At 39.5% G+C, this 14,381-nt stretch overlaps 1 protein-coding gene across 1 annotated transcript in view; it reads right to left on the bottom strand.

The window, feature by feature from the left end:
* Positions 1–13,200, bottom strand: part of Mdfic (MyoD family inhibitor domain containing) — a 76,904-nt gene extending 63,704 nt beyond the window's left edge. Inside the window, 5 exon segments of the mRNA XM_048337620.1 lie at positions 11,815–11,917; positions 11,919–11,995; positions 12,277–12,375; positions 12,378–12,856; positions 13,130–13,200. Of these exon segments, the coding sequence (XP_048193577.1) occupies positions 11,815–11,917; positions 11,919–11,995; positions 12,277–12,375; positions 12,378–12,856; positions 13,130–13,200 (829 nt within the window).
* Positions 13,201–14,381: the final 1,181 nt, after the last annotated feature.

The following is a 14,381-nucleotide window of genomic DNA, read 5'->3' as shown; positions in this document are numbered from 1 at the left end:
AAACATCAGAATTATTACAGACTATATATATGTATTCTGTTTTATAAACCTTCAAATAATCTGTGTCTAAAATCTCCAGGAAATTTTTTTTTTAAAAAAGAAAAAAAAATCTGTGTCTGTAATTTCCCAGAGGCTCAGAACAATGTGGAAATTCTACAAATGCTCCCCAAATGTAACCTTTAAAAAACTAAAGATAAGGCAGCTTTCAGGAAGACCTAAGGCTCTGGAATTCCACTTCTTCACTGATCCAAGTAAAAAAAAAGGAGAAAAAAAATAAAAATCCCTCAAGCCTAATGACCTTTAAGGAACAATTCAAAGCTAAGTTACTTTGCCTAACATTCTAAAATGGACTGAAATCTCATTGTCCAAAACTCATATTACGATAACAGAAGCATTTTAACAGATGATTGAGCATATGCATAAAGTTTTGTAATTTTGTAAACACATGGATCTTATTGTGTAATCACATATATAAATGTTGACTGAATAAATTAAATTCTTAAATCAACTTTTTAAATCAATTCACTGTTATCAGTATTCTGAAAAATGCTAAGACTTGTAAGCAAGACTAAAATGCATTCTTTCAAATGAGTTTTAAATTTAGAAGAACAAAAATAAATGATAAAACTAACACTGCCTTACTCAATATTCAGAGTTTGGGGTGGGCTTGGAAGAGAAGGATTTATACACAGAAAATTAGAAAAGAGTGTCAAAATGACAGAATATTCAATTAAACATGAAAGTGCAAAGAACAGGCACAAAATGTAGCAATAGTTTGCAATAGTTTTAGTAAACCAGCAGTCTAAATAGCAAGGAGAGCATCCTAAATTCTGAACTGTCCACTTTAAGAAAGGTAGAGTTAGATAGTAGCAATCTAGTTCAGGAAACAAGAGTACATTTCCTCACCTATCTTAATCTGTAGTGCCTATTCATTGAAAGCTGTAGTTTGCTATTCTAAAAAATGTATTTTCAGAATGGCTGCATGAGGCACTGAAACCCCTACCTCCTTCAGGCACAATTATGTTTACTCAACCAACAGGAGTATGCATAATATAGCCATATCCTCATAGGTCCATAGAATTTGGTGTGAGGATCTTAAAGGTTCTGTGGATAATCAGATAACAAGAATTTGGATAAGAATATTTAACACTTAACAGGGGAAAGTGAGGGACAAAAAAACATGAATATTTCAAAGTAATAAGCAGCCTTAGAAGAAATAGTTTACCCCAAGTTACAGATTACTTGAATTATTGAAAGACTTTCTTCACATTTGGCTAACATTTGCTTCTGCAAAATTTTCACCAATTTCATCATGTTTTGCTCTTTGTAAAATTAAACCAAATTAATAAACCAAAGTCTCCTACCCCTCGTTCTATATGACAGTGTTGTGTTAAAAAGTATTCCATGATCTTGTATCTTCCTTATGCCAACTATCATCAATTTATTCGATGCCTTTTCAAACACGTTACATTCTACTCATTCTTATAGGCACAATAGTGTTGTTCATCTTATCTAGACAGGTGTATACTATGGAAGGGTTTGTCTAACTAGACTCTAAGTCTATAGTAGTTTTCTTAATTAGCAGTTTAATCCCCATTATTAAAAGGAAAAAAGATTGGAAGACTCTACTCACCTTTACTCTTTCAGTGGAATCATCCATTTGGGGTGATTGTGAATATACATTACTAGTACAAAATAGTAGGTCTCATTGTGATATTTTCATATTTGCATATAAAAAACTTAAAATCTCTCTTAGAAATGGCCAGTTTTAAACACATTTCTGTTAACTCAGACTATGTTTTGCTCAAGGACACTTCTCTGTCTGGCTTTCTGGTTAAGCAGTGAACCCTTATTTGGCACTAATACAAGAATGTAGACCAGTGGAAATCAACAATGAGCCAAAGGGGATTGTTAAATCTGTAGAGTCATTTCAAAACTATGGAGTATGACCCTGAAGTAAATAAGTAACTGAAGACAAGCGATCATTTCAAATAGTGGCAAAGGCTACCATTTTGATGAGGTATACAATGCTGAGTAAACTAGAAGCATATTGGATTTTTTTTTACTTCAGAATGATGGGTATAGATTAATTTGATGTCATAAGGTATGTTCTCTGTTAATTCTCATAAATGCCCAAACCAGGAGTCCATCATATAACTCACTACCTCACTACCTCAGCCTTGCACTTTCTCCTCTGTAATGCTGTATCCACTGAATTCTCTTCCAAGTCCATCAGCTCTGCTATCTTTACCATTCCTTTAACTTGCACAAGTTTCAGTTGCCTATAGAAGAATGTGTAGATCCATTACCCTGGGTACCTATGTGAACAGGCCATTTTGAGCAACTAGAGTGCAACATATCCCTAAATGCATTAGTAGATTTCTTCATTCCCTTCTTGTTACCTGAACTGTACTCTGTATCTTGTTCAACAGGAGTGACAGAATCAACTCTTCATTCCCCCTTTATTTCATCTGGCTCAACATTAATTAATGATCAGAGTATACTAGTTATAATGTCCTAATTTCTCACAAATCCATACTTTATTTTTGTCCCATACTCAGTCCCAGTCCTAGAATCTCTTTCCTTTCCACTCAGAATTACTTTCTTATCAGAAATGTTGAATATTATTATTCCTCAGATAAAGAAACCCGAAGCACTTTACAAACCAACTAACAATTTTACAGTGATTTTTTCACTGTACATATGTGGTTAACTACTATACCTTTCCCATGACTGATGATTTTATCTCACTGAGGAATAACAAGTAAGGCCATTTTTAGAAATTTAAAACTGTGCATATTTTATAGGTGATAAAATAAATGAGAACATAAACTATTGATCTTGACACCTCAGATCAAAGACTGGTCTGCCATGAAGGGAGCAGAATAGCCGCAGAATATTTGCCACCTGCTCCACCACAAGTTACCTTATTTTTAGTGCTCAAATCTGCACATACATACACACACACACACACACACACACACTATAAATATTTGTCACCTGCTGTCACTATCACACTAATGCACCCCCCCCAATCTAACTTTTTCTTGCCATCCTCAAACTCTATCTCATCTAAGTTTCACAATTATATTAGAGGGAAACTGGCTATCAACTGGCCTGCCACTGGTATTTAAATAAGGGACTGTATTTTATTTGAGCACACAGTCACTTCTCATCTTCTCTCAATTAGTGTGCAAATATCTTGTGGGCACAACTATGTATTATATTTTCTTAATCTTCACAGGAATTTGTACATAAGTGGCTTACAAAATGTATTTTTCTCTTTCAAATGTCAATACCAAAATATACATGTTAGCATCTAAGTTTCAAGTTTTATTCCTTAGATCACTAAAAATATTAGCAGAGAAAGCACATGTACGTGAATCATCTCTTTTCAGATCATGTGGGTACGAATCTGAAAACAGAAGTAGACTGAAAGCAGAAACCACAAACAAAATTAAATTCATGTTAAAATAGCTTCTCAAAGTTTCTGCTTAGTGAACCCTATGTGATGAGAAGTAGAGTCTATAAAACAGAAACCATAATTCAATTTCAAAAACTGAGTGAGAAAAGCTTTCTTCCTCCAGAATGTGTATAGGTTAAAAGAAGATAATAATGTATAATAATGTTAAAAAAAAAAAGATACTCAATGTTTGAGTAATGTTAGAAAGGTATTCCTGGCAAGACAGAGAGTGCAGATCAGGTGTAGGAAAGAAAGACAGAGGAGAGAGAGACAAAGAAACAGAAAGATCTAAAACACTACTTCAAATAAATCACTCTTACTAAGGTTAAAAGGCTATAACATCTTCAGTCTATTCCAATGAATCTATATCATTAACCTCTCCAAAACCTAACATACAGACAGTCCAGAAGCAGAAGACTTACAGAATACTTTTATATAAACACTTATATTATCTCACAAACATGGCTAGGTTGAATTAGAGAGATAGCCATTTGTTATTGTTCTAAATAATTTTCCATTTACAAATGGCATAACATTAGAATACCTTAATTTATGTTTCCTTATTTTCCTTGGTCTTTTATTACTATGAAAATATAATGCTAGTAAAAATAATTGCACTCTGTTATTAGGTTTTCCTTCCATGAAATCACCTCAACCAGATCCAGGAAATGAGGTTCAAAGAAACAGGAAAAGCCCCCCACACCCAAAATTCCACAGCTTCTCTCACAGCCCTGTGAAGGTCACTGGATCATATATATTAAATCCTTGTACATGGACTGACCAAACAAAGCAAATAAGCACAAGCTTTGCTCAGTGAAAGACTTAGCCTGCCAATTGCATTTCTGGTTTCTTTGGCTGGCCTGCCAGCCTGGAAACATGGTCAATTAATACAAACAGTCTCCTACACATGAGTGATACTAGTCCCTTGCCTTCCCATTGCTTTAACCCTGCCAACTTCCAATCCAATGATAATTCCCAAATCCATTTTCTCAGCTTCTTTTCTCAAGCTCCCACTTGCTTCTTTCTGAGCAAGACAATCAGCTCTGCTGATCCAGACATCATGCCATTCATTCTTCACTAAGCCCTCTGTGGTGCTCAGCAGCTCTTCTGTTTACCCCAGATTGACTCCCTCTTGAACCTTTCTCTCTTCCAAAACTTTCTACACATCTCCAATACGTGACTCATCCTAGCCTTTGTTGCTCTTAGCAATTATCACTATTCTGTTGACAACATTTAGGCCTTCAATTGTCTCTTGTCTTTTTTCTTTTTGATATCGAATGTTCTCTGAGATTATCACATACCTTTTTTGTCTTTCCTCTATCTCTGATTGGAAAGTTTGCCAGGACCAGAAATAATTCCTTCTTAGAAATTCTTTTTGTTACAAATATACTCTATACCACCACTGTACTCTGGCTCCTGCCATCTTCAATCTCTAACCTCTTGCTTTCTTACCATTAGTGTGGGGTGCAAAGGCTCAATCTACTGATCAAAGAGAAGCCTTCCATATACCTGTTTTTCCTTTAACAAATGCTCTTATCTGCCAAAACCACCATTATGCAGCACATCACGAGGAAACAACTGCACTTGTTTTCTAGATTCTTTGGCTACTCCCCAATAAAGGATAGACATTCTCCAAGATTTGGCCTTCAATCTTCTCTCTCACCTTTGTGCCCATCCATGTACTCTTATTATAAATTCTTGATCTGTGAGCCTGATCATCACCCCTCCCTGTTTCCAGTTGCTAGCTATGAAGGATAGGGATAAATTGCCTGTACTCAACTTAAAGACTCAATAGCTCCTGCTATATTTTTCCTTGGCTACAATGCAAACCTATGAGGAAACTTCCTTTCCTATCTTTCCACTACCTCTCATATTATATATTTTACCCAATAATAAAAACTTGGTTCATCAGGATGTAAAAATTTGTTTTATCTTAAGAGATGAAAAGACTAGTAAGTGAAAATTGATATCCTTGGAGGGCTCTTAAGGCTACTTTTGCTATCTTCCTAAAATTTGTTTCTTCCATTTTCCTGCCACAGATACTACTCTTGGTCCTCTACTTTCCAGGCTATTGCAATCACCTTCTGAATAACTCCTATCTCCACTTGTCGCTTTCTCCAAGATCATTCTGCCAACAGATTTATTCTAAAAACACAGAGTCCTCTACTTCCCTTTCTCAAGAATCTTCAACAAATTTAAGCAGGGAGGGTTCACATCTGTATCCTAGCTACTCAGCAGAATGTATTCAAAAGATCACAAGGGGAGCCTGGGCAGAAAAGTCCAAGAGACTCTTCTGTCCAAAGTAATAAGCAAAACACCAACATGGACTTGAGTATTAGAGGGTCAACAGTGAGCAAATTAGGCAAATGAGAGTGTAAGGCATTAAACTGAAACCTCACTGGAACACAAACACACACATACAGAGAGAGAGAGAGAGAGAGAGAGAGAGAGAGAGAGAGAGAGAGAGAGAAGAACTTACTAAAAAGAATTATATGGATGCTTTGTAGTAGGAGAATCAGGGTTATCCTGGAACTGACTTTGATGAGATGAGATGCTTCTCCTCTCCTTGTTTCTGCCACATCTCTATTATGGGACCTATTTCCTGAATATGCCAACTACCAGCTCAGCTCACACCCTGTTAAACCTTATTCTCACAGTTCTCAATTTACTCAGGTCAATCTCCCCAGATGCGTCTATATCTCATTTTCCTGTATTTCTTCTTTAATCACGCCTTATGTATTCTTCTTATTCTTACTTTATCTTCTTATATTCCTTCTGTTTGTTTTTTTCTTCTTCCCTTCCGCACTCTCCTTTTTCCCTCCATTTTTTTTCACTGTTCATCTTTCTCTTATTCATCTGACTTGTTTTCTCAGGAAAGGGAAAGTGCATATACCCAGCTGATAAGCCCTCCACTACTAAAACTAACTGATCAAATGAACTTCATTTATCATTTATCATTTCATTCTTAAAACTGTAAGTTTTCAAAGTGCTTAAAAATGCTCCCAAATCCTTTTCCATATCCTGACAAGTCTTCTTATATTTTTAACCAACATCTATTCAGTTTAATTTCACTCTTGGTTATTTATATGTAGCTGCCAGTATTGGAACACTATGTTCTCTGGGATTTATCATTATAAGCATAAAACTTTCAATAAAATTTAATTCCAAACAACCTTTTGAGATTTATTATGAAACTAAATGTAATTTATCACTGTTTCTCTGAGAAAGTACAATCCAGTCTAAGAAATGCAAGTTACAGATTAACACAATTCATGTAAAAATTGAGGGCTATTGTCTTTGATCTGTCCCAGGTTTAAGTCTCCATGAAGAAGTTCAAGATAGCAGGACAACACTGTCCACTGAGCTGATGAAAGAAAGGATGAGACAGCTCATTTAGTTATAATTTTATGCTCCTTAGCTTTTCCTATTGTATTTCCCTTACAGTGTTCAAAATACATTTAGTTAGAGTACATATAGTTTGAAAAGAAAATTTATTTTGAGTTTGAATTCTCAGAAGGACATTCAAGATAAACTGGGATGTGGGATAAAACATTTGGAGAGCATCAGTAGAGAGTTCACATGGAGCCACATGATCTAAATTTTGAAGTTGTAAAATGAATTGTTTTATAGCTTCCTATTACCTTTCCCACACCCCCAAAGAGTTGTTCTTTACTTACCTGTCATTCAATATCATAAACCCTTATAGAGATAATATCTAATGAGTCTCAACAAGAATTCAAGAGCACCTAATTAACAGATTTTTTGGTATTATACCCAGAGAATCTGATTGTATGTCTGGAGTGAAGCCCAAATTATCAGTGGCCTAGGAGACATAATAACTACAGTGTTCTTCTAGCTGAGCATTAATGACATTTGGGTCCAGATCATTTTGTGTTGCAAGGCTGTGGTAGCTAGCTGTGCTCTCTAGGATGCTCAACAGTATTCCTGGCCTTTTAACTGGTGCTGATAGCACCATCCACCCTGACAGGACTGCTACACAAAGCTCCAGACACAGCAAATATCCTGGAAGGCAAAATCATCCCCCAGAGAAGACCAAGGAGAAAAGCTGTCCAAATATGGCACATTTTTAGAAACACTATCTTTAGAAAGCTAAAACAATACAATAAAATGAGATGAGTACAGATAGGCACAAGCCTCTATTCTAGAAACTGAAATAAACAGGCTTCCTAGAAAGGAAATCTGATTAGCTCCTATAAACTCCTGACGACTCAGCTAAGCTTCTAAGTCAAAGCTCTTCTTATGTAATTTCAACTTGAAGATCCTCTCCCTCGCTCCTATTTTAGATTATTTTTAATTAACTTCACTGGCATTTTGCATCCTGCTATGAAAAGTCCGCCTAATAGTCTCAGAGGACTCTCCCAAGAGAGAAGAGTGCATTAAATCACACATTATCACATTAAAGTATATTCCAGCACTCAGAGTCCAATGTTCTACATCTTGGCAAATGCAATGGTGTGGGGGTTGGGATACAAAGAGGCTCAAGTGGTTCACAATATCCAAAGCTTATTAACTTCAATGCTTCTGGTCTGTATGAAAAATTTTTATTGATTTTCTGCTTCAACATCATTTAGCACAATGACACATATTTTAGAGTTTGTACTTCTCTCTGGTTTCTTGCTACTGACTGTGTGTGGGACCTTGGACAAGTCACTTAAATTATTTGGATGTTCTTTCCTTCATCTCAAAAATGAATTATTTCTATGAACCCTGCTAGTTACAAATCAAACTTATGAATGAAGCACTTAAAAAATTAAAAGGCCCTTCCAATTACATAGGTTCGTGGAACTACTGCACCAAAGAAGAAATGTTGCTGTATAACACAAAGAATTTTCTTTTTTTGCCAGTCCTGGGGCTTGGACTCAGGGCCTGACCACTGTCCCTGGCTTCTTTTTGCTCAAGGCTAGCACTCTACCATTTGAGCCACCTTGCCACTTCCCCGTTTTTCTGTTTATGTGGTGCTGAGGAATAGAACCTAGGGCTTTAGCATGCTAGGCAAGCATTCTACTGCTAAGCCACATTCCCAGCAATACAAAGAATTTTTAAATGCTTAATCGCACATTAAGAGAGAGACAGAGAAAAATCACAACTAGAGGTTACAGATTATATATAACATATATACATATATATGCATATATATGTATACACACATAGAGTATATATAAAATGGTAAGTAATATAATAAAATATTTATTATATATAATATATATGAAACCCATTCTCTCCTAAAGAAAGAGAAATAGAAAAATAATTGTGTTCCAAACTAACCCTCATCTAGGAAGGTGTTGTTTATACAGGAACTTCCTGGGAGAAGTTCCAGTATTTCAGAAGTTACACATAAATAGAGAAAGGCTTTTAAATCACTTGTTTATGTTCTATTTTCAATAGAAATAACAACAAATCAGCTGCTGAGAGCTAGAACCAGCCTACAGGTGTGGTTGTTTTGTTTGGCTTGGAGAAATATGGTATGTAATTACTTGCCAACTTTTAAAAATGGAGATGACACATCCAACTTCTAGATTTCCAGTAGCTCCTGAAAAATCAGAAGATATTTAGCCACATGCCACTAATTAGGTAGAAATGAGCACAACCTCTTGGCTGATGCGCTCTCCAGGTGCCTGAAATCTCATGGTTCTTATTGCCTAACCTTGGACCTGTTCACTTTTACAGCTGGGAGCACGTTCGTTATGTCCTTGCTCTGTAAAAATGTTCAGAATACACAGGATAGACTGTTAATGCTCTGTAATGTGTTCAAGCAATAGTAAAGCTTGTAGAGTTATGTCAGGAAGGTAGAAGTTTTCAGAAAACAGCACTACGCTCTTAATAAAGAAAAGCCTTACTAACTCTTACTGCTGAAAATTAGGAATGGGCTACACTATAGGTTTCCAAATGCTACCTTAAAGCCTATAAAGTAGAATCCAACATTTGACAGTGAGTTCATACTGCAGAGGATTGCTAAAATTAATATATATTAATATATGGACAGGTTATATTCTTCTATGTACATAGTGTATACATATGTTTAATTTTACAATGGAAGCCTTGTTCCTATCTTGTTTTTCTTGAAATAGCATTTTCTGTTAACTTACATAAACATTAGGTTTTCACAAGGGCTTTTGACATGTATAGTTTGAACTCTAGGCTGGCACTCTACTACTTGAGCCACACCCCTAGCCCTTTTTGTTTTAGGAAAGGGTGTAGTGTTTTGGCCTGAGTCAGCCTCTGTCTGCAATCCTCCTACTTAAGCCTCCTGTGTCATTGAGATGATGAGGAACGCCACCATACTTTGCTTGTCTTGACTAAACTGGACTTGGGTCACAATCTCTGTCTTCCATGTAGCTGAGATGACACATGCACATGACTATTCTCAGCATTTCATAGATAGCATGTTTACATTGAATTTCAATTAACTAAGCACCAATATCTTACTGGAACATTATGTGAAGAAATAGTTTTGTCCTTTAGAACGTATAGAAGTCACGAACAGAACAAGAACATAAAAGAACTCGAGGAAGAATTTAAAAGTAGGCAGCTTTCAAGAAAAGCTTCTTCACAAATGTCTTTACCAATAAATCCAACCTAATGCTAGGAACCTACACCTTGAAGCTATTTCCTTACCTGCTTACTCTACTTTTTTCTTTTGTTTAAATACATTTCATGAAATGTACTCATTTGAAGAACAGTATTTTAACAAGATACTAGGGATTTTTTTCTTTAAAAAATGAAACTTACATTACATCTAGAATTTAATCAATCTCTCTTTAAAGAAAGGTTTAAATCCAAGTTAAACTAATAATTATTTCATAGTATTATTAACAATTGTTTCAAATACTCTACTTCAAGTCCTTTCAGATACCTGCATCTTAAAGTTAGATCAGTATTATGCAGGTGTAGTACCACTGCAAATTTTTCCTGTTGATTTTAAAAGTGAATATACTGGTAAAGCCAGAGATAGTACATGTTAACTATTTCCAAATCAACATGTTTTCCTTGGGTATCTGATGTTGATGTTTGACATAAGCATTGTCAACCCAACAACAGTGATTAACAGCTCAAGTGGGAGCATAAACAGCCATGGATGTGTTGCTATGTCTGCTGCCAGCATGCCTAATGACAAGCAAATGATTGTGTTGACAATACAATGTGTAGAACATGGGCCGCTTCTGGGAAAACATATGTTTATCATTCCGGTTCTCAGCTTTTCTGCAACTAATCATTTTTATTTTCTCTGTTTAGAGAAAAAAAATGAGTCACTCTTTCCAAGTGAAATGATAAACGTAATTCAATTTAACAGCCCTGGATGCCAGAACATTTTAATTTAACCATGGATGTTTCTGCTTTTATCTACTGTGACTTGAACATTAACTTCTTTCCCTTTTTTTCCCCTGCCTAAATAAATGAGGGAGGGAGAGAGAGAGAAAGAGAGAGAGGGAGGGAGGGAAAGGGGGGGTGAGAAACCTCCCAAGAAGCTCATTACATTATTATGAGGAATAGCTATCAGATATGCATAAAAATTAAGAATATACAGTGGGATCTTAAGCCCTGCAAATTTATTTGAGGCCCATCGGTGTCATAACTCTTCACATCAGAACCACCGTCCCACCATCCCAAGAAGAAAAACGCATGACAGGTGGTCAGTGCCTTGCTCTGTCACCAATGAAAACCTGAACTATATCACCTTCGAGAGAAAAAGGGGCATTATAACTTTGCTAAAAAACTTGTTAGAGAAAGTTTCCCAGAAACAAGAGCTTTCTTGAGGAAGAATGCAAAGCGAATTCATTGTGGGAAAGTGTTTCTTCTAGAACATTATATTTAAACTAGTGATTGAGAACACTACGCCTTCCATTCCAAAGTAAGTGGTCGCAGAAACCCAGTTTATCGATGGGGGTCACAGAGTACCCCCAAACAACAACAGAAAAGACGAAAAGGAGGGTGCTCTTTCCAGCTCAGAAAGCGCCCCAGTCCCGTATCCGCGGACCACACAGAAACTCAAGAGTCCCAGACAAACGCCTCAGGACCCACACCTCTAAGTGAGAAATGCACATGCTCGAGGAAGAAGCCGCCTCCCGGCCATCCTGTTCCTCCAGAAGCAAAGGAAGGGGAAGGTGCCGGGACCCGCGATCCCGCCCTCCTATCCGGTTGTTGATCTGGGGCAGGAATCCTGGGCAAACTTATTGGAGGAGATCGCCAAGTGTGCAAAAGTTCTCAACGACCGGATCGGGAATCCGTGACCCCAGCCCCCCACACCACCGCCCCGCCACCACACAGTACCGTGCGAGCACAGTTGGCAACCAGGGCCAGAGCTTGCAAAGTTCCGAGAGCGCGCAACTCACCCGGGGCCGGGGAGCCCAGCCGGCCGCCGCCCGCCTCGGCCGAGGCAGCGACGGCTTCGCCCGCGCCGGACATGGGCCGCTCCGCCGAGCCCGCGCCGCCCCGCAGCCCGCTCGCCTCGCCGCCCCGCGGGGCGCCCCGAGGACGGCCTCCTAGGTCCCGGGTGCTGGGAACTCGCTGCTTCTAACAGAAGGGGGGTGGGGGGGAAGGAAAAAGTAAAAAATGATTTAAACAGGAGCAAGCCACCCCTGCGGGACCTTCCCTCCCCCTCCGCCCTCCTCCCTCAAACTCCACCCCGGGGAAGTTTTGATTTGAAAGCAGCCAGGAAAACTGCAAAGAGTTGCGAGTTGACAATGACAAGTTCCCGGAGAGGGTGGGAGGGAGGAGTCCCAAGAGGGACGGGGAAAGAGAAGAGATGGGGTTGGGGAGGGGGTAGTGTGGAGCGGGAGGGGGGGGCCGATCACCACCTACCTCGGCATCCCTTCCTTCCCCAAATGCTCCAAGTCCCCTCGTCCTCTTCTACTGGCCCAGAAAGTTAGCAACGCTCGGGTCGGGGCCGCATCGCGCTCCGGTGGCCTGACGACAGCGGCGGCCGCCCCTGCGCGTCCCTCCCGCCTCCCCCGGGGCTCAGCCCAGATGTCGTCGGTCGCGGTGGCGGCAACCGCGGCGGTGGCTCTACTTGCGCGCACTCCGCCCCCTCTTTCCCGCCGGCTGGCTTGGGCTAGCACCGCTACCAGGGACAAGGACGACGCTGCACCGCCCCCCCCCCCCCCCCCGCCGCCTCTCCTTTCCCCTTCCACCACTCCTTTCAGGCTCACACACTTCTCTCTCTGTTCCTCCTTTTCATCACATCCGGATGAGGAGGTCTTGAACTCTTGGCAGCCGGCCTCCGCGGCTGGGGGGCGGCGCGACCCAGGCTGTCTGGGGTCAGGAGGCCAAGTCTGGCTGGAACTGGCCTGGGTTCCCCAAGCCCAGAGCTGAGCCCACTCCCTTGGATCTGGAAAAGGAGAAGCAAAGGACCTGGTTTCTGGCTGATCAGATGTCCTCTCAGTGATGAGAAAGTTCCCCCAACTCCTGTTTCAATCCTGCCCCCCAGATCCATGAGAAAGCTGTAAGGAATAGTTCCAGAGAAGTAGAAACTTTCAGGGTGACCAAAGAAAAATGAAATAATAATAATAATAAATAATAATAGTTGTAGTACTAGTAGTAGTAATATAGTGTCAAAACTTCTGTGTAATATGGGGATGTATGCATTTAAAACTTTGACCCTAGTGAGGTGCTTGTTTTTCATTGCTGTCTTGTTTATTTCAGTCCAACAGGATCCGGTAGAACCAGTTGCAAGAATCCACTGGAGGCGTCCACTGAGCCAAATTCACACCCTCGACCATGCCCAGGGGATGCCCTGCCACAAGTCTGACCTGTTGCTGGCCTAGTGTTACATTGGACCAATGGCCTCTTTAGGAACCAATGAGCTCTCTGCTTATAAACTAGACATTCTGACTGTGGCTTACTCTGGTGAGCTAAGAACAAGTGTAAAGTCATATTTAGCTAGAAAATTATTTAATACACCCCCATAACTATTTGCTGTTTTCTTGTCAATGAGGTGCAGAACTCTGTTGAAGAAATCTCAAAGGAACTCATTTATGGACTCTAGGACAATGGAGGAGTCACAGAAATATTACCAAGTCAATGCTTCACACTGACTTTGCCCTCAAAAATTCTAGGTGTAGGGCTGGGAATATGGCCTAGTGGTAGAGTGCCTGCCTCCTATACATGAAACCATGAGTTCAGTTCCTCAGCACCACATATATAGAAAAAGCCAGAAGTGGTGTGGTGGCTCAAGTGGGAGAGGGCTAGCCTTGAGCAAAAGGAAGTCAGGGACAGTGTTCAGGCCTTGAGTCCAAGCCCCAGGACTGGGAGAAAAAAAAAATCTAGTTGTATCAGTAGGAGGATCCCAGGAATGTCATTCCTCCAAAAAGACCATTGGTGTTAATTCCAGTTGGTTAAAAGCTTAATTTCTTAACTTTATTTTTTTTTAATTTTTATTGACAAACTGATGTACCTCTAGAGAGGTTACAGTTTCATAAATTAGGCATTGGATACATTTCTTGTACTGTTGTTACCTCCTCCCTCATTCCCCCCTCCCCCCTCCCCCTTTCCCTTCTCCCCTATGAGTTGTTCAGTTCATTTATGCCAAACAATTTTGCAAGTATTGCTTTTGTAGTCCTTTGTCTTTTTTACCCTGTGTCTCTCGATTTTGGTATTCCCTTTCAGTTTCCTAGTTCTTTTTTTTTTTTTTTTTTTTTGCCAGTCCTGGGCCTTGGACTCAGGGCCTGAGCACTATCCCTGCCTTCTTTTTGCTCAAAGCTAGCACTCTGTCACTTGAGCCACAGCGCCACTTCTGGCCATTTTCTATATATGTGGTGCTGGGGAATTGAACCCTGGGCTTCATGTATACAAGGCAAGCATTCTTGCCACTAGGCCATATTCCCAGCCCTTAGTTTCCTAGTTCTAATACCAGTATACACGGTTTCCAATGTACTCAGATAAGATACAGAGATAGTGTAGG

The sequence above is a fragment of the Perognathus longimembris genome, chromosome 2, assembly GCF_023159225.1.
Source record: "Perognathus longimembris pacificus isolate PPM17 chromosome 2, ASM2315922v1, whole genome shotgun sequence".
Lineage (NCBI taxonomy): Eukaryota > Metazoa > Chordata > Mammalia > Rodentia > Heteromyidae > Perognathus > Perognathus longimembris.
Note: the sequence above shows the minus strand (reverse complement) of the source record. Positions and strands in the feature narration are given on the sequence as shown.